The sequence below is a fragment of the Phyllobates terribilis genome, unplaced genomic scaffold, assembly GCF_046119375.1.
Source record: "Phyllobates terribilis strain yellow unplaced genomic scaffold, ASM4611937v1 Scaffold_11__3_contigs__length_659146591, whole genome shotgun sequence".
NCBI lineage: Eukaryota > Metazoa > Chordata > Amphibia > Anura > Dendrobatidae > Phyllobates > Phyllobates terribilis.
The window spans coordinates 135,570,264-135,593,612 of NW_027362771.1; the positions used below are offsets into that span (position 1 = coordinate 135,570,264).

The following is a 23,349-nucleotide window of genomic DNA, read 5'->3' on the forward strand; positions in this document are numbered from 1 at the left end:
ATCTATCTATCTATCTATCTATCTATCTATCTATCTATCTATCTATCTATCTATCTATCTATCTATCTATCTATCTATCTATCTATCTCTATCCCATATCTGCCTGTCTATCTGTCTATCCATCTATCTATCGATAGAGAAAAGACAGTGGTGAACATAAGTTACAGACAGTGAAGAATGAAGAGATGTAAAGTTTTGCTCCTCAGCCAGGAGTATATAGCCCATATATAAGCAGAGGATGTATGCACATTAATAGGGATTAATGGCCTATACATATTTGCAATCCAAGTGACATGTTAAGGATAGGATTGATTTAGATAATAAGGAGGGCTTCCTCTTTGCTGGAATGAGCCCTGAATCATCCCCTTGTTTAGCTTGGGATTTAGGGGTAGGGGGCAGGGTGGAGCTAAGTACTGGTGATGGGAGGCTGCTCCAGGCCCTGCAGCTGTATATAAGCCCCCTGTGATTCCCCTCCTGGACATTAGTAACACACACTATTACCGCCTGTGTTATAATAGGAGACGCGGGAGGCTACATGATTATGGATTATCATCTAAGCGACAAATTCTCTATAAAGACCCAGGGTGGGAAAGCCGGCAGCGACTTCTACATGGGGGCGGGGGGCGCACTGGAGCACGTTATGGACACTTTGGACAATGACTCTTACTACAGCAAGAACGCAGTGGGCAAATGTGTGCAGGCCTTCAGTGCCATCCAGAGAAACGAGCACCATGTGCGGATAGACAGGAGCTCCCCTTGCCAAGACAGCAATGGTAAGAAGTGTGGCAGCGAGCAGGTTAAACAAGCATAGGAGCTCTACATGCAATAGACGCATATAATGTCCCGGACCATAATAACTGCAGAACATTACCTGCCTTCCCAGCTTTATATTATATAGTCACAGCATCTTATAATATTAAAGATCTCACCATTCTCTGTATCTGGCATAACCGGTGATCTGTTACCGCCATCACCTATTACTGTCCCTCTATAATATAAGTGTATATAGCTATCATGTCTAGGAGAATAAGTCCAAGGCATGAGTTATTCTAATTAGAAATTACATGTCTGTTTATTTCATACTCATTTCTAATAATTTTAAGTATATTTATACCTCATATAATTTGTAAGAAGAAATGACAACTAACTTTATTTTATTATTTATAATCTACTATGATTTATTTTCTGTAAACATTTGTATAAAACGTATGTATCATCAACAAATATTAATTAACCACTTGTATATAATAGCACATTTTTTGAATTGTTTTATAAGTATATATCTTGACCTAAGCATTTATTTTCTATATTAAGCTTTAAGATCACTCTAATCATCAGTATCTATCTATCTATCCATCACATTCTATCTATCTATCTATCTACCTATCCCATTCTATCTATCTCTTTTTAGCTTTCCCATATCTATCTATCTATCTATCTATCTATCTATCTATCTATCTATCTATCTATCTATCTATCTATCTATCTATCCCATTCTATCTATCTATCTATCTATCTATCTATCTATCTATCTATCTATCTATCTATCTATCTATCTATCCCATTCTATCTATCTATCTATCTATCTATCTATCTATCTATCTATCTATCTATCTATCTATCTATCTGCCTATCTGTCTCTATCATCTATTTCACTCTTATTATATTTTAACTCCATCCCATAAGATATAAGCGGTGGTCCGTAGTCAGAATACCAAGCAATGATTTCTGTATAGTTCATGAAGTAGCTGAACTAAAGTTAGGGGCAAAGATTGGCAGAATTTGGGCACATGGATCTTCTATGTTTAGTAATCTGTTCTGGCTAATAATATTGGTAAACACATTTCCCCTTCCTTTATCCTTTATTTAACTTTTCGGTTGTATGTGAGGAATTAAGGAAAATCAAAGAAGGGTTGATTAAAGAATCTATCAATTGCTGAGAATGTGCGGTATATGGAAAAAAAATGAGAGTCAGCAGTGGTTGATACATTTTTCTTCTCTGATGTATGGGAGTCATCAGAATGTAAGGGTAATATTTGCACAGCGATCTCGTTGTACAATAAATCATGTGCATCGTACAAGGCTTTAGAAGCTGGAGATAATAAAATGGAACACAATCATTATCACTCCTAAAATACCTGCAATTCTCAGGGGTAGATCCCCTCATATTCCCTACAGATCTAAGCAAGAAGTGGCTGTGACCCTCATCCCGGGAGCTGGAGATAGCTCTAATGTTTGTCCCTGTATGGTGGCTGTCAGCCATGGTGATCAGGAATCTCATCATCCATGGGAAACATGGGCTCTATGGCAGCAGGCTGTGCCAATACATGCCCATCAGTCCTGCAGCAAAGATAGACAGGTGAGAGATTAGACAGATATAAAGATAAATAATAGGTAGATTAGATAGATAATTGTTAGATAAATAATAGGCAGATCAGATGTATAGATAATAGACAGATAGATAGCAAGAAAACAGGTAGATCAGATATGTATATATATATATATATATATATATATATATATATATGAATCCATAGATAGATGGATAGCTAGCTAGCTTATATATATATATATATATATATATATATATATATAGATAATAGGTAGATAAATAGGTAGATCATATATAGAGATATATAGATATGAATCCACAGATAGATCATTATATATATCTATATATATACACATATAGATAATAGGTAGATAAATAGGTAGATCTTATATATATATGAATCCACAGATAGATAGATCATTTATATATATATATATATATATATATATATATATATATATATATATATATGTACACATATAGATAGATAATAGGTAGATAAATAGGTAGATCATATATAGATAGATAAATACTAACAATAGGCTCACAGTTGGCATACATGTATAGATATGTGCAAGGTGATGAGTAGCTGTCCGAACTTAATATGCTATCTGTGTCTCCGTCTATGGCAGTGAACTATGGCATGGCTAAGGTGGAGGGGCAGCAGGCTGTGCCCCTGGAGACCTGCTGCAGTGTGCGGGTATCGCCGGTGAAGGGTATGCAGCAGCAGGAGAAGGGGGAGCTGGACGAGCTGGCGGATAAATGTGACAGCAATGTGTCCAGCAGCAAGAAGAGGCGGCACCGCACCACCTTCACCAGTCTGCAGCTGGAGGAGCTGGAGAAAGTCTTCCAGAAGACGCACTATCCAGACGTGTATGTGCGGGAGCAGCTGGCACTCAGGACCGAGCTCACTGAGGCCAGGGTACAAGTAAGTGCCAGCACTGTGCCACAAGGCAGGATCCACAAGTATTGGCATTGGATCTATCAATCTATCTATCTATCTATCTATCTATCTAACTATCATCTATCTATCTATTTGTCTATCTATCCATCCATCCACATATATATATATATATGTGTATATATATATACAGTAAAAATGAAAAAGAAAAAGGCTACCCTTCATCACTCTACTCCAAACTGTGGGACAATTATAATTGATATTTTCTATGCTGCTTTTGCTTTCTGTAATATTGCACATGTTGCAGAAGTAATGGGCTGCTCCTCTATTACCAGTCCAGCGTTTTCTGTATTGTGCTTTTTGTATCATTTATTATAATTCCAGCTGGGTAGTGACACAATGTTTTATGAAGATAGAACATAAAAGTGATGTAATAAAAACAGGACAACAGCAAAGCAAGACACAAGTCACAGGGGTAATACAATTCCATTGTATAGATGAAGATAACTGCAAATTGACATGGTTGTCTTGCTATTATATTGTGGTATTTGTGAATACATTGTATGTAAAATATTGTAATCACTGATATATTATTTTATAATATGAATTATAATTTATAATAATATAACTTTTATTCTACTATGAAGATTTTAAAAGCAGAAAAATTATAGACTTGACATTTTAATGATTCAGCAGCTACTTGTTCCAGATAACCCTATCTACACTTACAGAAGAATGGTGCTCCTTTTTGGGGGGACATATTTTTTTTACTTTTGTGCCCACCACATTCCTCAGATGCTAAATATGTCACAATGAAAAGTACCATAAATCAAATATTAGCTACATTAAGTTACTTGTGTTTTTTTCATTGTGTTTTTGAGTGCATTTTTTATCATGTTTTTGATGGTGCATTTTTTATCATGTTTTCGATATGTTATGTTTTAAATAAAGCAGATTTGATTTTAATATTTTCTGGTATTTGGCCTTGCGCAAACGTTATTGATACAATATTATGTGGATTGCATGCATTTTTAATGCATTTCCACATCGGAACCCATATGCAATTTTACCTGAGGATTTTCCGCATCTGATGCAATTCTAGGGGAAAATCCATACATAAAACTCAGCATACCCGCAAGAGAAATTTACATGTAGCAGATTTAAAAACAAAACAAAACACCGCAGGTCAATTTATGCTGCATAAAAGCAGTGGGCATCCACTTTTCTGGAACTGTAAGAAGCTGCATTTTTTGATGATTGAGAATATGCAGCATCAAAAACATACAAAAAACTCATTGTTGGAACTTAACCTAATGCTGCTCTCTCTATTGTATCCTCTCCTATAATGGCTTGCATCAAAAACTGCAGAAAATATTGCTTAAACTTCCAAGAGTGAATACAGCATTGTGAACATGCCATTGAAATATCAGTATGATCAGTAGCACAAAAAATCGAAAGGAAGGAAAGATACATTTCTTAGCTGGTGTATATTCAGACATTTATAGATCTTTAGTTTGTGTTTAGAGACTTTTTAGTTATTTCCTCTGTCAGGTGTGTTAACACTTGGGGTAAAATACAAACTGTCCACCATATATTCTAATATATTAACTTAATATTTTCTGTGGTTCCAAGACATTTATGTGTGACACTCTTGGCTTTGTTTCATTTGTTGCAGCTCTCTAGTCATTCCTTGTATGGTAGAATAATTATAAGTACATAATGGATCCATGTTTTATAATCTCGATTTTCTGATGCAGTTTTTTTTAGGCTGGGTTTCCATACGTCTGTTATGGCTGGCCAGTTGGTGTATGCCGGAGGCAGATACAACTGATGCAAAGATGTGTACTTTGTGCAACTATCCAGCAGCCATAGCTGGAGCAAAAGCACCAGAATGCTAAAGAAAAACAAACCAGTGGAACAAATGATCCCCCGAATTACTGGGGATGATCCCATAGAATACTGCGGGATCAGCATCAGTTTCTATCTATCCGGTCAACTAGTGCTTTTTTCCCTCAAAAAACACAGGATTACCTGTTAAATTAGATATATGGAAACAAGGGACTAAGGTTTCTTTACATAAGTCACAACTGATTCAAGAGTTATCTGCCACTTTTATCGTCAAGGTATTAGTTGTGATGCCAGATGACTCTCTGAGCTGTGCAGAAACACTACATACATACATATGATTCTCTTACCTGACACTTAACAAGATCAAAAAGTGTGCAAGTTGCTAATATGATCACGGGTCATTTAGACGGCCATTTTTTTTTCATACGAGTGCTATCTGCGGTTTTCATGGATGGCACTCGTACTTGTGATAGTCTATGGGGCCATTCACATGTCCGTGATTTTCCATGGACTGAGTGGTACATGCAAAATCATGGCAACATGTCCATTTTTGATCCGAGTGTTGGATCAGAATTGGCAATGTAAGTCTATGAGTCCATGAAAAAATGGGACAGGACTCGGATGACATCCGAGTGTGGTCCGATTTTAATGGATTGTCACATAGGAGGAGGTGGAGGAACTTTCTTTTTTCTCCACGCATGAGAAGAACTGATGACCCTCAGACCACACTCTGATGAAAATTATCGGTCCATTTTTCTTGTACGTGAATAAAATGGTCGTCTGAATAAGGCCTAAAACTGATACATTCCATTGGTATCAATATGCATTATTTTTTTTTATTCTATTTGTATTAACAAACATAGTATATGCTCCATTCTTTGGTCCACAAGAAATGGTTAAATGGTTCTTGGACAGAAACAATCAAATATAAACCATCTCATAGAAAAAAAATAAGGATAAAAAAACCTAAAGACATGCAAGTGTAAACCCAACGTTATTTCTTTAGTTCACGTAAAATAAACAAAAACCCAATGCCCAAAAATGAAACAAAAAGACATCTCAACATTCATTTTAATTGATACTTATTATTATTATAGTATATTTACTCATTGTTTTGTAATGTTTTTACTTTTTTTTAAACTTGTTGCTGAAAATGATTAGCTGTCATCAGTTTTCAATTATTATTATTTTTATTTTTTAGAACCCTTAGGCCAGTTTTACATAGCAGCATTCAGTCCCTTTGTTGCATCAGCATTGGTAAGCCAGGAGCTGGTCCAAAACAAAGAAGAGGTGCAAATCTTTCCATTATTGATTTTGTCTCTGTAGACTCAGGCTCCACTCCTGTTTTTTTACACATACTAATGCAAAATATTTGGATTCTACAGCCACTTTACATAGACCCTAACGCCAGTTTTACTTGCCAGTATTTCAACGTACAAATACTGATGCAAAATGCTGATAAAATACTGATATGTGAAAGTGTCCTAAAAAAGTGAAATGACATCAGTTGATTTTAGCCCATAAATATAAACAATATTTATAAATATATTTTTAAATTTACATATACTTTTTGCTTTCATAAAATAACAGAATCTGGCCTATTTCTTTGCAGTTCAATCTGATTATACACACATATATATATATATATATATATATAAATAATAGGCTGCTAAAAATTCAACTAATGTTTCTCACTAGTGTCAAAATAATACATTATTCTCATTCAAATAACTGATCGTAAAAAGCCAAAAAGGTCAGATTCACTTGTTTTTCAGCTACTTTTAACAATTTCTGGTGCTATGTTTAAGAATTTTTAGATATAATAACATACATCAGCAAGATGTTTCTGAGTGATTGGAATAATATAGTTTCCAACTTATTTTTTTGTGTGATTTTGATATTGCCTTCTTTTTTTTAAAGCATGTTTCATTTTTATTTATGTCGCTTATATAACACCAACATGTGCCTCAGCACTGTATAGATTGATGCTATTCATATTAGTCCCTGCCCTAGATGAAGCTCTCAATCGAATTTCCTTACTCTAGATACCCAAAAACTTACCTATCGGTATGATTTTTGGTATTTGGGATGGACCAAAGTATCTGCATGAAACCAATGCAAACACAGGGAAAACATACAAACTCCATTCATTTTCATATTCACAATGTTTGGCATGAATGTTTCCCACAAACACTGGAAAATTGACCTAGTTTAAACCAAGACCAGGCTTGCAGAAGAAACACAAAATTTTTGACAGTGGCACACCCTTAGTGCACTTTGTTAGACATATGCATGTTTCTAGACATGTTAGACACTTATCTCCTGAAGATACCACCTCTTGGTTGGCTTAGTTTACAGCACAATTTTTCAGCAAACTTGTGCCACAGGTTATTAATGAATTTATTTAATTTTCGGAGTCCAATTAGCCATTGTCTCCATTCAAGAAACTTTAGAAAACAGTCTAGTGAGGTGTCTAAAGTGTCTCTAAATGACTAATACATGTGAGCCAGCTTTTTAGTGTTATTAGTTTTTTTTATACAATTATTTTTGCATTATGTTTAGTAAAAAAAACTGATCATGACAAATCATATTAATTTCTACAGGCCACATTGCTACTGAAGTGCAACATATTGCATTAATCAAAACGCTCTTCTCAATTTTATTAAAAAAAACAACAGATTTTGACCAATCTGATACTGATGACAATAAATATATTTTCCGGTGAATTGGATCATATCAAAATTCATATGATTTCTTATGGAAAGTTTTTCATGTATATTTTTGTTAAATTAGTAAAAGCCATTAGGGTATACCCAGTCTTCCTGAGGTCTTCTGTATGCAGCTTGACCATTGTAGATTCCCCAGATCTGTGTAGGTCTTGTCCAGATTCCCTCAGCAGTGAATCCCACATGTGTTCTATATTTTTAGTTCCCACAGATTGATGATGTAGTGTGTTTTCATATTATAGATTCTGGAATTGTTCAGTCATCCGAAAGGAATGTCTTTGTGTTAAGCATACTGTCATGAAATGTAGTGGTTTTATCAAGCCTAGATAACCTGTGGCTTTTCAGATTTGAGGAATAATGTGTCCCCCAAAATGACAAAGTACCAAATGGCTTCACATGCTTTGCGAGGATCTGTAGTTCCCCAAGCCATATCAGAGGAGTCAGTTCACCGGCATTTAAGTGCCCTTCGTAACGCGTGCATGTGCCTTTTCCCTGTGTAGTATATCATTAGGTTTAATAGTAACCTCCCTAGCATTCACCAGAAGTAAACCTGAACCTAATTTATCTCACCGGTCGCCTTTCCTGCTTCACATCAGTGTAGTAATTGGCACCCATTTAAAGGAGATTGTCAAGGTCTTTTTTCCCCCCAGTGAAAGAGTCTCATTACTAAATTCTCCTAACATGTTCTCTATGCTCCCTGGGGAGACTTCAGGAAATATTTTTTCCACCCACAGACATGATGAATACATTTACCAAGCTGAATTTTTCCTTTCTTTTATTCCTAGGCATTTATTTCACCAGTGCCATATTTATTGTCTCTTGGTAGCAGTAAATCTCCTTATTAACCGTTTGAAGATAGACTTTAGCTAAGAGGCCTCCTGTCCACTGGGAATGATGGTGCTAGATACATGAGAGCTGATGCTGAAAATGGCCCACATGAAATGGCGCTATTACCCGCGATGCCGTGCTATGTATACCTTAAGGGGAGAATTTTTCATTATGCTTAGCAGTTTTTGGCTTTGAACTTAATTGAGTTATTTTCTACAAACTCTTTTAACAGCAAGGCTTGTTGTAAGTAAATACATCGGACCAATAAAACAGGTTTCTAATGGAAGAAATCTGCTTTCTATTTATTACGTGTGATGTAGGTTGTGACAGCCCTACACATGTCATGTAGGATCTGTATTACATTATAGTCATTATTAGTGGTAAAGAAAAATACATTGGACTTTGCTAATATCATCACCTAGATGTATAACTTTCCTCTATTCCATAGAAAGTCTGAAATGTCAAATTTATAAATTCTGTTAGGAACAAATACACTAAGGCCTCGTTCACATGTTCAGTTTTTGGTCAGTATCAGTATTTGTAAGACAAAACCTATAATGCATGATATATACAGAAGTGGTGATGTGTTTCTATTATACGTTTCCTCTGATTGCTCCTCTCCTGGTTTTGGCTTACAGATACTGAGGCAAAAAATTGAGCAAATGCTGATAGTGTGAACGTTGCCTCAAAATGTACAAGACATTTGTGCTTCAAACGTCTCAACTATTCACAGCCACCATAACGACATCCAGCCATCATTTGTGGACATACAGGGCAAAACTGGCTAAAAGAAAAACAGTCTTTGTTGCCCATTGCAACCAATCACAGCTCAGCTTTCATTTTGCCACAGCAGTTTAAGAAATGTTAGTTGGGCTCTGATTGGTTGCTATGGACAACCAAGAGAGTTTTTCTTTGAGACAGATTAGGCCCGACTTTTATACATTTTGCACAGCTCTTTTCCTGTATTTTCAACATGTAGCAGATACACACAACCAGGAGCAGGCAAAAAAAAATCAAGTATATGCTTGCAAGATCTTTTAAAGGTTTCATAAAAAGCGGCCTAGCTTGCTTTCTAAGGGAACATATTTATTGTAACACTGACAGGTTTGTTCTCTAGTATGTTGTCGGTAGGCTTGGGAGTTGTGTCCCTCCTTTACACTGATAGATTTTGTGGTATACTGTGCCTGATGAAGAGGCCTGAGTAGTCTCGAAAGCTTGCAATTTGTTACCATCTTTTCAGTTAGCCATTAAAAGGTATCAACCACTGAGGACTCGCAAATCTTAATATTTGTCTATCTACTGACTAACACGGTACAAAGATATATATTTTTCCTTTACATTGCTGATTCTGAGTGACTCATTAAAGCCACATTCACATGTATCAGGTAGACAGTTAATAATGTCTGTCTAATAAGAAAAAAATCTTATCAGAAACAGGTCCAAATGTGGTGCCCATCATGGTGCCCAATGGCCATATGGTCCACCTTACAGGAAAGTAGCATTCATTGGAAAACACTATTATCAGTTATACTGTCAGCTTCCCAACGGTAAATTCCCAAATTGATATAAGAAACTGAGCTTGAGCTCCGGAAATATGTGAACAAGCCCCTACGTAATTTCATACGTTAGCTTCATACATTAATCTAACTGATCTGAAACTAAATTAGGGCAGAACTCGACCCCTATATGCTTTTTTTCCCTTATTTTATATACATATATACATAATTAGTTAATGAGCCTTTTTTGCTAAACTGTAGGAAATTCAATATATGTTTTTATTTGCAAATGGCCCAAATATATTGAATCTTAGAGGGAACCTGACCGGAGATTTATGCTCCCTGATCCCCGATCCTGTGTTGAGTTACTGCAGCGGTGACTAAGACTATGACTTGGCTAAGGGCGCCAGAAACGCGTAACTCTGTAACCAATTGTGATTACCCTTTTAATGGATTTCTAATGAAATCAATTCCTTTTTTTCCAGTTGTTTACAGCAGCTGTATATGTTTTGGGGCATTTTGGAAAAAGCAAACTTTGAAAAGCCGGCCTGGGACCAGGCGCCTCAGCTGACTAGTCTGACGAAGGTTCCCAGTAGCCTTTCCCACCCAGCTCCTCTAGACTGACAAGGTCTCTCTCTATGTGTGTATAGAGATAAACCTGCCAGTCTAGCTGAGTGGGGCGGGGAGAAGTCACCAGGGACCTTCATTAGACTAGCCATCTGAGACACCTGGTCCCAGACCAGCTTTCGAAAGTATGGTTAGTCTGAAATGCCGCAGAGTTTCAGAGTAAAACAAGAAGAACTGAAGTAGCGCAACCAGTGTATGATTCTGCCTGTGAGTCTTCTGTCAGGTTCTTTTTAAAGGTAATATATATATTTATATTTTAAAATAGTTTCTATAAAAATATATCCTGACTGCATTAATCCAAACTGTATTTTGGCATTAGTTTTATTCCGGTAGAAACTAATTTTTATTTGTTACAGAATTCTTTCCTTTTTTCTTAACAAAACGCGTCACTACCCACATAAAAGAAAAGTGCCCTTTATGAAGTCAGCTATAAATATGTTCAAGGCAGCGCAGTAGTTAGGTGTCATGTGAAATATTACCTGAATATTCCAGTCTATATAATGTTTTATTATTAAATTCAACAATGATAATGATTATGCACTGATCGACATTGTGCTAAGAAAGGATACTAAGCTAGAAAGCAGACATTTGTTAAGGAAATCATTCAAAATCAATAAAACATTTTACGACCACCTTTGCATAGTTCAGATGCAATCTCATTTTTTTTAATTGTTTTTTTAATAGCTAAAAATCAGGATCCGAAACATGGAAAAGCATAATAAAAAATATTATATTTCCTTATTTTCAATACATGCCTAATTGTTTCTTAAAAATGTGTATGCGAAACACTGACCAAATTACATTTTATGAAAGTGTCCTAAGAGTGGGGTAAGATGAAGAATTACTGTGCAATTGCTAACAGCAGTAGAAATTATCTCGATACTTTGAATCATATATTTAGTTAATTTGTGTGGGATGCAAACTGATACATAAATACAGTGTTAGTTCAATCAGCATTCATTTTTATTTTTTGACAAGATACAAAAAGCAAAAACACAAGCACTTTGGTATACTTTTTGTGATGAAAAGAAAGCAAGGTCAAAAAACGGATCACATTAATTTCTATAGTATGAAGTTTGTGCATTCTTTTTTTAAATGTTTTGGAAAATATTTTCTTTTAGTGATTAACATCAATTCATTTGTCTTTAAAACTAGTTTCCATCAGTCTTCCCAGAATTTGTTATATTTTTCCCCACAAAATATTATTAGATCAAAAAACTGACTAAAACATTGTCTTTTTTATCCTAACATATTTGTATCGTTTAATTGTCAAATTAAAAAAACTTAAAAAAAAAAATAGTAAAAAGATACTGGTGCAATTGCAAACGTCACGAATAGCACACATGAAAAAAAAATACAGCACGCCGTCTCTCAGGGTTTCATAAAAAAATTTCAATAATTCATTGAAAACTGATGAACACTAAGATCAACTTTATGCTTTCGGTTTCATTCAGTTTCAATCAGTTTTACAATAAAAAATAAAACCCAAAAAGCAGGAACAATAAATAGATAAATACCTGCTACATGATTACCAGTGTGAACCCAAGCGTGTATTTATAGGCTGGATCTTATGGTAATGTACTATATATTTGCCTTGGATGCTAAATCAATATAATATATTTGTCAAACTGAATGCTGGGTTTACTGCCAATTTGTTATTAGAAACATCTCCCAGGTTTTATGGTGAAGCAAGGTGCAAAAATTCAACATGTTTAGTTAATAAAAATTCCATTTGCTATCAATATATTTTATAGGATGTGCTTAGCTTTAAAGGGCTAGTGCAGATTACAATATAGGGCTTTTTCTCCAAAAGGTGTTTTAAAGAGATTTTTTTTTTATATTGTCTATATGTAGAAGTCATTTGCAACACTAATGTGTTGATCAAGAATTCTTTCCTATTCCAAATTTAGAATTAGAAGTTGTCAAAGTATGAGTCTTAAAATAAAAAGGGAAAATGCACTGTTACTCATTACCGATTGATCTAATAACGTGACAAGCAGCGATGGGTAAAATAGCATTAGTAAAAGCAAAATAAACTTTCTTGCTAAAAAACATTGTGCTTGAGATTTATAAAAGTGATGAAAAGAGAGACCAATTACAGCACAGCTTTTAATTGCTTTAGTTACCTTGAAAAATATAAGCCTCGCTGTGATTGGTTTCTTTGTGCAACAAAGAAGATTTCTAGGCTATGTTCACATGTTGCATTTTTGCGTCGTTTTTTTTTTTCCGCAGGCAAAACCTGATCTCTTGGCAGTGAAGAAGCAGCTTAAAAAAGCAGGTTTTGCTGTGTTTGTGCCACGTTTTTTTTACTGCATCTTTCAGGTACATCTATCTCTTGTGCACAGGGTTGGACTGGCCCACCAGAGAACCGGAGAATCTTCCGGTGGGCCCTGGCTTCTCCTTCAGGAGAGTTCATAGTGCAAACCTTGTAGCAGCTATAGGGCTCTTGAGTGGAGGAGAAAGGTGGGCCGTTAGAATCAAATCCTCTGGTTAGCCCAATGTTTTTCAGTCTGACACTGCTTGTGCATGCTGATATAGTTTAGTGCCTATTGTTCCTGAGTTTTCTGCCCCAAAAAGCAGCAAAATTTGATATCTGCGTAGAAGAGTTCTCTCATGATAGGTTGATCAAAGTAATAAGCTTAAGGCTCAGCATGTAAAAATAAGGATCAAATACAGAAATGATGTGGATTGTATTTCCTACAATATGTTTGCCTTTTCTTTTCATCTTGTTTTTCTTTTTTTTTTCTTTTTCTTTCTATATTGTTTTCTGGTGTTTGCTTTCATGCCTGTTTGTTCAGTTTATGGCTAATGGATTAACTATTTTTTTTGCTGTTTCTGTTGCCAAAATTCCTATGTCAAAAAATGGAGCAAAAACACTCATCTGAACTATGGAATTTTTAAAATTTAACTATTGACTTTTATGTGCAAAAATCAGTATGCATACAGATACTTGATGCATATTGAAATATCACCATGCATATAGAAAATGTGGACATAAAAAATGGTAAAATGTGAATGAAACCATTTAAATATATTGCCAATATTTGTTTTCAACTGAGGCAATACAGATCTAAGCAAGTGTGAATGAGCCCTTAAAATGTGAGGGAACCCAGCAGCAAGTTTAATTCACCCGCAGGCCTCGCAATGGGAAATAGTAGCACTTCACCCTTTCCCTTGGAAATCAAATGGTTGTCTGTGTAATACATGCTGAATCTTTCAGAATTATAGACAGTCTTTGCAGCTGGTTTCAACCCTGAGTAACAGATGAGGATACATAACCAGCAACCCCCTTCCCGATTGACTTAAAATATTTTTCTAAACCGGAGAACCCCCTACATTTATTATGCCTATGTACAGTTTGTGCCTCAGTAGGTCTGGCAAGTATTTTCACACAGAAATCCCAAGTAGTAAAGTGTTTTCCTCTATAAACAATCTCACTGCTGTTCCTTGTCATTTTGTCAGTAGAAGGAAAAACACAAAAATAATTAAAAAAGTGTGTAAACTCAAGAACTTCTAGTTGTAGTTTGTATTGAATGGCAGCCTAAGAAAATGTTGATTGGTGGTGGCAGGCTCGCGAGTAGGTCTCTTACTTTTGCCTGGGGTGTTCCATGTCTTATGTCACCAATACAGAGCGGTATAATCACTATTTTGGATGCCAGTTGTCAATTCCATTTACTGATTGTCATATGGTGGCAAGCTCTAGAAAGTTTGATGAAAGACTAAAGGGACCCAAAGGAATACACTGGATTGACTACACTTTGTAGGGTATAACGCACAGCAGACATCATCCATGAGTCAACTGGATGTGTCTTAAAACTTTTTTCTGGATTTGATTCTATTTGACAGTGTATAGTCATCCTGAAGTGTATGGAAGAACAGGTTATTATGAGGGTAATCTACATTTCAATGGTTAGGCTGTAGTTATTGTTTTCTTTTAAGTTCTCACGTTTTTAAATTCTTTTGAGAGGTTCATTTTTTTTTACTTTATACTCACATATCATAAGCCCTCACCTACCTGCTTACACTGCCTCTGTAGCAGCTTCCATGGTTCTCTGCATGGCTCTTCAGAAGTTCTGGCATTGAGGCCAACATGATCGGTCAATGATATGCATTGCCCGCATGGACCGAAAAACCCATGTGGGAGACCAGGGAAGCTGTGGCCCCTTTAGAAATGGGATAAGAAGTCAGGTGAGGACCTAGGAAAGGTTTATATAATTTTTTTTAACTTTTTTAACCCCTTTCCTCCCCTCTGTTTAGTATGCTTTGGACTCCGAAGAGACCTCTGAGCATAATAAGCATCCTTTCAAGTCTTTTTTTTTGGGGGGGACCAGATCAAATCTGTCAACCTAATCGAGCAAATAGGTCCGAACTAGGAGATTAGCTCATCTCTAGTGGCTAATTTTAGACAGAGTAAACTGATGGATGGATGATACACATTTTGCATTTTTAAACAGTCTACATTTATGCTACTTGTTAATTGGCTTACATTTTTCTAAAACATATGCAATATCTATCTACAGTCATATGAAAAAGTTTGGGCACCCCTATTAATCTTAAGCTTAATGTTTTATAAAAATTGGTGTTTTTGCAACAGCTATTTCAGTTTGATATATGTAATAACTGTTGGACACAGTAATGTTTCTGCCTTGAAATGAGGTTTATTGTGCTAACAGAAAATGTGCAATCTGCATTCAAACAAAATTTGACCGGTGCATAAGTATGGGCACCCTTATCATTTTCTTGTTTTAAATACTCCTGCCTACTTTTTACTGACTTACTAAAGCACTTTTTTTGGTTTTGTAACCTCATTGAGCTTTGAACTTTATAGCCAGGTGTATGCAATCATGAGAAAAGCTACTTAAAGTGGCCACTTGCAAGTTGTTCTCCTGTTTGAATCTCCTCTGAAGAGTGGCATCATGGGCTCCTCAAAACAACTGTCAAATGATCTGAAAACAAAGATTATTCAACATAGTTGTTCAGGGGAAGGATACAAAAAGCTGTCTCAGAGATGTAACCTGTCAGTTTCCACTGTGAGGAACATAGTAAGGAAATGGAAGAACATAGGGACAGTTCTTGTTAAGGCCAGAAGTGTCAGGACAAGAAAAACATCAGAAAGGCAGAGAAGAAGAATGGTGAGATCAGTCAAGGACAATCCTCAGACCACCTCCAGAGAGCTGCAGCATCAACTTGCATCGGTCAACTATACAACGCACTTTGCACAAGGAGAAGCTGTATGGGAGAGTGATGCGAAAGAAGCCGTTTCTGCAAGTACGCACAAACAGAGTCGGCTGAGGTATGCAAAAGCACATTTGAAGAAGCCTATTTCTTTTTGGAAGAAGGTCCTGTGGACTGATGAAACCAAGATTGAGTTGTTTGGTCATACAAAAAGGCGTTATGCATGGTGGCAAAAAAACACAGCATTCCAAGAAAAACACTTGCTACCCACAGTAAAATTTGGTGGAGGTTCCATCATGCTTTGGCGCTGTGTGGCCAATGCCGGCACTGGGAATCTTGTTAAAGTTGAGGGACGCATGGATTCCACTCAGTATCAGCAGATTCTTGGCAATAGTGTTCAAGAATCAGTGATAAAGTTGAAGTTACGCAGTGGATGGATCTTTCAGCAAGACAATGATCCAAAACACCGCTCCAAATCTACTCAGGCATTCATGCAGAGGAACAATTACAATGTTCTGGAATGGCCATCCCAGTCCCCAGACCTGAATATCATTGAACATCTGTGGGATCATTTGAAGAGGCTGTCCATGCTCGGCGACCATCAAACTTAACTGAACTGGAATTGTTTTGTAAAGAGGAATGGTCAAAAATACCTTCATCCAGGATCCAGGAACTCATTAAAAGCTACAGGAAGCGACTAGAGGCTGTTATTTTTGCAACAGGAGGATCTACTAAATATTAATGTCACTTTTCTGGTGAGGTGCCCATACTTATGCACCTGTCAAATTTTGTTTGAATGCAGATTGCACATTTTCTGTTAGTACAATAAACCTCATTTCAAGGCAGAAACATTACTGTATCCAACAGTTATTACATATATCAAAGTGAAATAGCTGTTGCAAAAACACCAATTTTTATAAAACATTAAGCTTAAGATTAATAGGGGTGCCCAAACTTTTTCATATGACTGTATCTATCTATCTATCTATCTATCTATCTATCTATCTATCTATCTATCTATCTATCTATCTATCTATCTATCCACCTCACCTATTATAAAATATTAACACTGCAAAAAGGGCTAACTGACACTCTGAAAAGCTGTATATATGAAAACATCAGTACGGTGAAAATAAAAATAAGAATTGAGGCTGTATTATTGAAATATGGATTCCTGACATAGCTTCATATCTTGGCTGTAGCTACAGCTCCACCACTCAGCCCAAGTGGTTTTCTTTCCACAAGGCACTATTCAAGTGAGCTGTGGTTGCATACGTAAAACTGCCAGACACAGAAACCATCTCAAAGCTCTTGGAAGTATACTTCTCACAGATTATGTTGTCTTATAATGTCGCTGCGAAGAAGCACATGCTACAGTACAGCTCACTTATAAATTAGTGGTTAATACTTTTGCATTCATCATACACATTCTGAGTGAAACCTTTTATCTGTTTAAGGTCTGGTTTCAAAACCGCAGAGCTAAGTGGAGAAAGAGAGAACGCTATGGTCAGATTCAGCAAGCCAAAAGCCACTTTGCTGCCACTTATGATATTTCTGTCCTGCCAAGGAGTGAAAGCTACCCACAGGTAAATATGAATGATGAAAATGTAACTGATCATGAAGAATGTGCAGAATACAGAACTGCTATGTTAACATGTCATCTCAAGTGGTCGGCACCAGTGAACACGTATTACTGCGGATTTAAGGATTGAAAGGATATTTCTAAACCAAAGATCAATGTAGACAGTCAATTTATCCGTGCTAGGACACGTTCAGAATTTAGTGAGTATTTTACATCAGTATTTGTAAGTCAAAAACAGGAGTGGGTGATACATACAGAAGTGGTGACGTGTTTCTATTATACTTTTCCCCTGATTGTTCCACTCCTGGTTTTGACTTATAAATGCTGAGTTACAAAAAAAGCACCAAATACTGAAAGTGTGAACGTGGTCTTATAGTGTTATATTTAATGGTGGGATTCTCAAGTTTGCATGGAGGCCCCCACGAAATATTAGCAAAATCATCCACATTTGTACAGTAAATGATAAGAGGCAGCAATCCACACTAAGTAACAGAAAAAATACATCTGTAATTGATGACCTTTCAGGGTGAAATTCATAGTCAATAATCAATAGTCAGTAATCTATTTTTCGGATATGCAGCGTTTTTTGTTTAAAAATGTAGCTTGCACTTTTGTCCAAAACTGGGATCACCTTACTCCTGTCCCACCAGGCAATGTGGTAGCTATATGTTGCATCCAAGGTGGGTAATAAATGAAGTGGCTATGCATGTTTGCAGCTCCCTTTATTTACTCTTATGAAAGGCAGCCAAACAAGTTACCAGACATTTATAGCATCCTGGGAGACATGTGGGTATGGCAAAAAAATTCACTTAATAATAGGTATGCAAATTGCCTCCTCAGAGAGGCAGAGGACTCGAAAACTTTAGTGCCACCTATTGAACATACCAATCCTAAAAAGTCAATACAGACCCTTTAACAAGCCTTGGTATATGAGCGAAACCAGAAAGTCAATTATTCTAAGTCATGTGACAAGGCTTGTTAAAGGGTCTGTATTGACTTTTAGAATTGCTACTTCCAATAGGTGGCACTTGTTCTCAAGTTCTCTTCCTCTTTGAACAGGCTATTTGTATTTTTATACTTACACAGGAGCATCGTATGGCCTTATAAGTCTCCTCACATCATCTTGGAACTCTTCACAAGGAGCGACTTTACCCCTTAAACTTAATAATAGAGTATGTGATTTGAGTCCATTGTGAGAAAAGCACAATACAAATGTTTGTTCCTGCAATATGCTAGTAAATAAAGTGTGCAACATCTTTGGGTGTACAACCTTCAGCATATTTTCTACTATATCACTGTTACATGACAAGGTGTGTATTGCTGTTACAAGTCACATGAACCCTAACTTGTCATCCAAGAATTTCATTTGCCACATTTCACTTTTCATCACTTTGTAAAGGAAACTGTCATGCACCAAATTCATTATATTTTTTAGCCAAAATTATGACTACATTAACAGTTTAGAAAAGTGCAGTGCGGATTGAGTTAAATTTCCCAAATCTATTGCATATGCCATATTTTGAGTGCAAATTATTTCTATACATATATGCCACCTATCAGGTGGTATACAGTAATAGAAACGTGTTTAACATTCCTAGTGCGTGTGCCATTTTGTTAAATTTGGCCAAATGAGCTACCTTTTAATTTCTAATGCTATTTTTAATATTGATATTGTTCCCATTCCCACTGAGAATATATTACAGCAGTCAGTGAAGTATAAACCTTTATTAGCTTCATGCATCATGGTGTTAACCATTTTTGGGATGGAGCAGACGGAACAGCGCTGCTACCTGCCCTTTATTTTCATTAACTATTTTCTGCTCTGAGAAATCGACTTAATGTACAACGAGCATTAGAGGGAAAACAAGACGACAGCTGCCAAATCTGGAGGCACAGCAAATAAAATTCTTTAAGCTCTGAAGTATTTTACTGTAGGTCCTTTGGCTTTGTTGACTGCTGAATAAATAAACTGTTGGATATAAGATAGTATTGTACCTTTGGGGACTTTTTTTTACAGAACCTTGGCCCCCAGTGGCAAAGGATTGCTTAAAATAACCTTTCCAGCCAATACATCTGTTTTCATTCTTTTTCAATGACTATTCTGCGTTTCTCCTTTTTCAAATGCAAGACAAACTTTTCTTATTCTTCAAAGAGTTGATGGTGAAATAGATATACGTTTGGTTTTCGGAACTGAAATCATTGGTGCTCATGTATGCTACACATTATTTATATTTTTCAATATTAATAATTTTTAATAACTATTTCTTACATGTCATTTACTATATATCAAGTAAAAAAAAAAAAAGTTCAATAAAATATCCAGAATAAGACAATTTATAATAATTTATGCATTGTATGTAACAAGTACAACATAGAACAGACAAGGTGTAATAAAAAAATAATTCCCACTATTATTTAAAGTTATAATTGGGTCATATGAAATTCTATAGCAGATATAAAGCGGTAGGTTGTGTACAGGTAGCAGTTCCACCTGTGCCCTGGAATCCAAGGGTGTTCAAAGACCCTTCTGCCAAAATAAATCCAATAAATCCAATGGACCTATTACAATGAATGTGCCTTTTGATATGTCCATTTTTTTTGTGGACCGATTGTTTCCTACTAAAAAAGAAGTTATCCTAGTTTGATCCGTTTTGTAGATCAAATTCACCAACGCAATTCAATGGCCGGCCCTGCTAAAAAAAATAGATAACTCACTGATGTCATCGATGTGCTGTCCATATTTTACACTTTAATGGAAAGGAGAATCTAAGATTTTTTTTTATTAATAGAAGAGTAATGAATCGATAAATCACACTGGATCAAATGGGGTAGGACACTAAAAAAAAACAAGGCATGTTTTCTACTTATTAGAAAAAAAATTGTGAAACCAGCCTTATAGATGACACATAAAAGGCGGAGGGCCTATAAATCTTGACTTAAGTTCCAGGAGTTTCAGGTTACCCCTAAAAAGCTCCAATAATGGTTACAACTGAAAAATCTGATTCTTTCTACCATTTACCACTATAGAGTATTGCTCCTCCCTACATTTTCTGGTGTCATTGTGTTGAAAATTACTATATGTAATATACCACCAACCAACAAACCAGCCAACGTGCAGATGTAGTAGAAAACTTTAAATTGATAAATAACGTGCTACACACATGATGCAGCAAACCTTAAAGCACCACTCCAGCATTTTTCTTTATTGCAGGGATGGAGTGGTGCTTCTAAGATAAAGTCCCTGACCTGAGTTTTATACTTACACGCCACTGTCTTCACCATCTGTCGCCGCTGCTTCCGTTGGTCTTCAGCAGTTTGTGAACTGCTTGATCACCCCAGTGCTTGCTGGAGCGAGCTGAAGGTCACTTTTCAATGTAAGTCTATGAGAGCCTCGTTCTGGCTCACATAAACTTACCTTGAGTGCTTGTGACCGTTACTTCTGACTTCCGGCCAGTCAGAAGTTGTAGGTCACAAGATGACGCCGCAGGACCAGAGCAGCGCCGATAAGAACTGAATAAAGGGAGAACTAGAAAGACACAAAGCACAAAAATAGGGTCTTATCTGGGTAACAATGTTGAGAGAATATCGTGGTTGTCCTGAGGAAGAAGTTTGTACACTTCGAAACGCATTGACTAAATAAACCACTTACACTCGGTTTGTCATCCCTCATCCTTTGTACATGGCAGCGCAGAAATAACCCATTTGTTTCTCCATTTTCTGCTATAAGAGCTGAAGACAGTGGCAGGTGAGTATTATACTTGGGTCAAGGACCTTAGATTAAAAGCACTTCTCCAGCGCTAAACCCCACCACCCCACTGGAGTGGTGCTTTAAATTGCCATTGACTACCAATGAAAACGTTTGTTGCTTTTTGATACAGTAACAAGTTAAATTATTGATTTTGCATTGCTATGTTTATATATTGCATTTTATACTGTCTTCTTAAGTATGTCTATCACAGCATATAACTTGTTAATGGTGTCATTAAAAAATCCTATTGAAAATTTTAGCAAATGGAAGAATGAGAATTAATATTATACTATCTATATTTAGTATAATATGTGGATATAGATAAAATTAGCATGGAAATCTCACTATGGTATATTAAAAGCATAGAAATAATTGTTCTAAAATCGTTATGGGTATTAATGTAGCTTCACCAGATAGTCTCATTTTTAGAACCTTTGGCATTTAGTTCTTATGCTTTCTAGGCAGAAAAATTCAAGAGTTAGCACTTTTACTGATTGTGTAGTTAAGTTATATTTGCAAATATGGTGACCCAATAGAATGACATATATATATATATGTGCATCAAGGATATTGTAAAGATTTTTTAGTATGCAGTGCTAAATTTACAAAATCAAAGTAACACACTTATTTATGGAATGCCCTATGTATTGGGAGGAAATTGTATTACGTGCTCTCTACAGGCAGAAGCACCAAAGAAAAATACACAGAACCCCGAGTTTGACTGCAGTGAAATTAGTATTCTTGCTCACTTAGAAGAGCTTCAGTTATTAGATGAATGTTATAGAAACAAGAAAAAGCTAAGAAATCTGTGCAACTTTCAAGGCCATGTATCCTTGTCTGAAAATACTTTGCTGTTATTGTTAGGAAATATGACAATTTTTTTTAATACAACATTCATTTACAGTATTGTCTTTTTTTTCTTAATTTTAATTATCATTTTAATTAATTATGGAAAAGAAGTGGTAGATAAACCTTGTTACATGTTAATTAACATTATTAATAGAAACTCACTATATTCCTATTTATAAAACTCAGTTTTAATTGTCATTACCAGGAAAGTTGTTGGAAATGCTTAACAAGTCTCTTAATTTAATTCCATAATATGACTACAAGTTTTAGTTTTTTTTTAATCCTGAATGTCTTCCTTTATTTTTCTAGATACAGAATAACCTATGGACAGGTAACCCAAGTGGAGGATCAGTGGTGACTTCCTGCATGCTGCCTCGAGAGTCTTCATCTTGCATGTCCCCTTACTCCCATTCTTCTCGCACTGATTCCTCATATGCCGGCTTTACAAATCATCAAAACCAGTTTACTCATATGCCACTCAACAACTTCTTCACTGAATCATTATTATCAGGTTCTACAAATGGACATACTTTTGAAACAAAACCGGAATTTGAAAGGCGATCATCCAGTATCGCAGTTCTTCGAATGAAAGCCAAAGAACATACAGCAAATATCTCCTGGGCTATGTAAATTAATATTATTTCACTTTGTAATAGTTAAAATGAATACACTATTTTGTAATATTTAACGATGTATAAAGGCAGTGTGAAGTTTATGTTGTTGATGTTCAACTCATGGTTGTTGCATTTTGTAAAGCTTGTAAACTATTTCATTTGTAAGAATAAATAGAACATTTCTGAAACTTTTGAGGTCATAATCATATTTTAGAAAATGTGTAAAGAAAGACAAGGTTATATATGTATATATTGAATCTTTAATTCGCAGTTTGCCAAATTTTAAATAGAAATGGTATCTTTTAGGTCTTATCTGTTAACACATATTTTTTTACTAAAAGTAATAAAGCAAGTCTCTAAAACTGCTGCTAAGGATGTGCCATAAGGTTCTCATGCGCAGGTTGCATCATGTGAGAAGGTTTTGGTAAAATCTCTTCTATATACAGATGTGTCCTTCCTTACCTTTCCTCCTGGCTCATGATATCCTGAGCTGCATAGAATGAAATGACCACCTTGTATTACTCTGTTACACGTGTAAAATAATTTTTTTCTCAAAGCTGGTCATCTCTAAATACTTCTCTCTGGATTTTTCAAGCTAAAAGAAAAATGAGACGTATAGATCT

General features: G+C 35.8%; 1 protein-coding gene across 1 annotated transcript; it reads left to right on the forward strand.

The window, feature by feature from the left end:
• Nucleotides 1–482: 482 nt before the first annotated feature.
• ALX1 (ALX homeobox 1) lies at nt 483–22,742 on the forward strand. Its single transcript, XM_073650678.1, has 4 exons — nt 483–773; nt 2,965–3,260; nt 17,391–17,519; nt 22,422–22,742. Exons 1-4 carry the CDS (start codon nt 536–538, stop codon nt 22,740–22,742), a joined length of 984 nt encoding a protein of 327 aa, XP_073506779.1. The 5' UTR covers nt 483–535.
• The last annotated feature ends 607 nt before the right edge of the window (nt 22,743–23,349 follow it).

Bases quoted from the DNA above. Each gene is read 5' to 3' on its own strand.
- ALX1 (XM_073650678.1), top strand. From the start codon at position 536: ATGATTATGGATTATCATCTAAGCGACAAATTCTCTATAAAGACCCAG. The intron at 774-2,964 runs GTAAGAAGTGTG...CGTCTATGGCAG, and splicing joins CCCTTGCCAAGACAGCAATG to TGAACTATGGCATGGCTAAG. The intron at 3,261-17,390 runs GTAAGTGCCAGC...TATCTGTTTAAG, and splicing joins TCACTGAGGCCAGGGTACAA to GTCTGGTTTCAAAACCGCAG.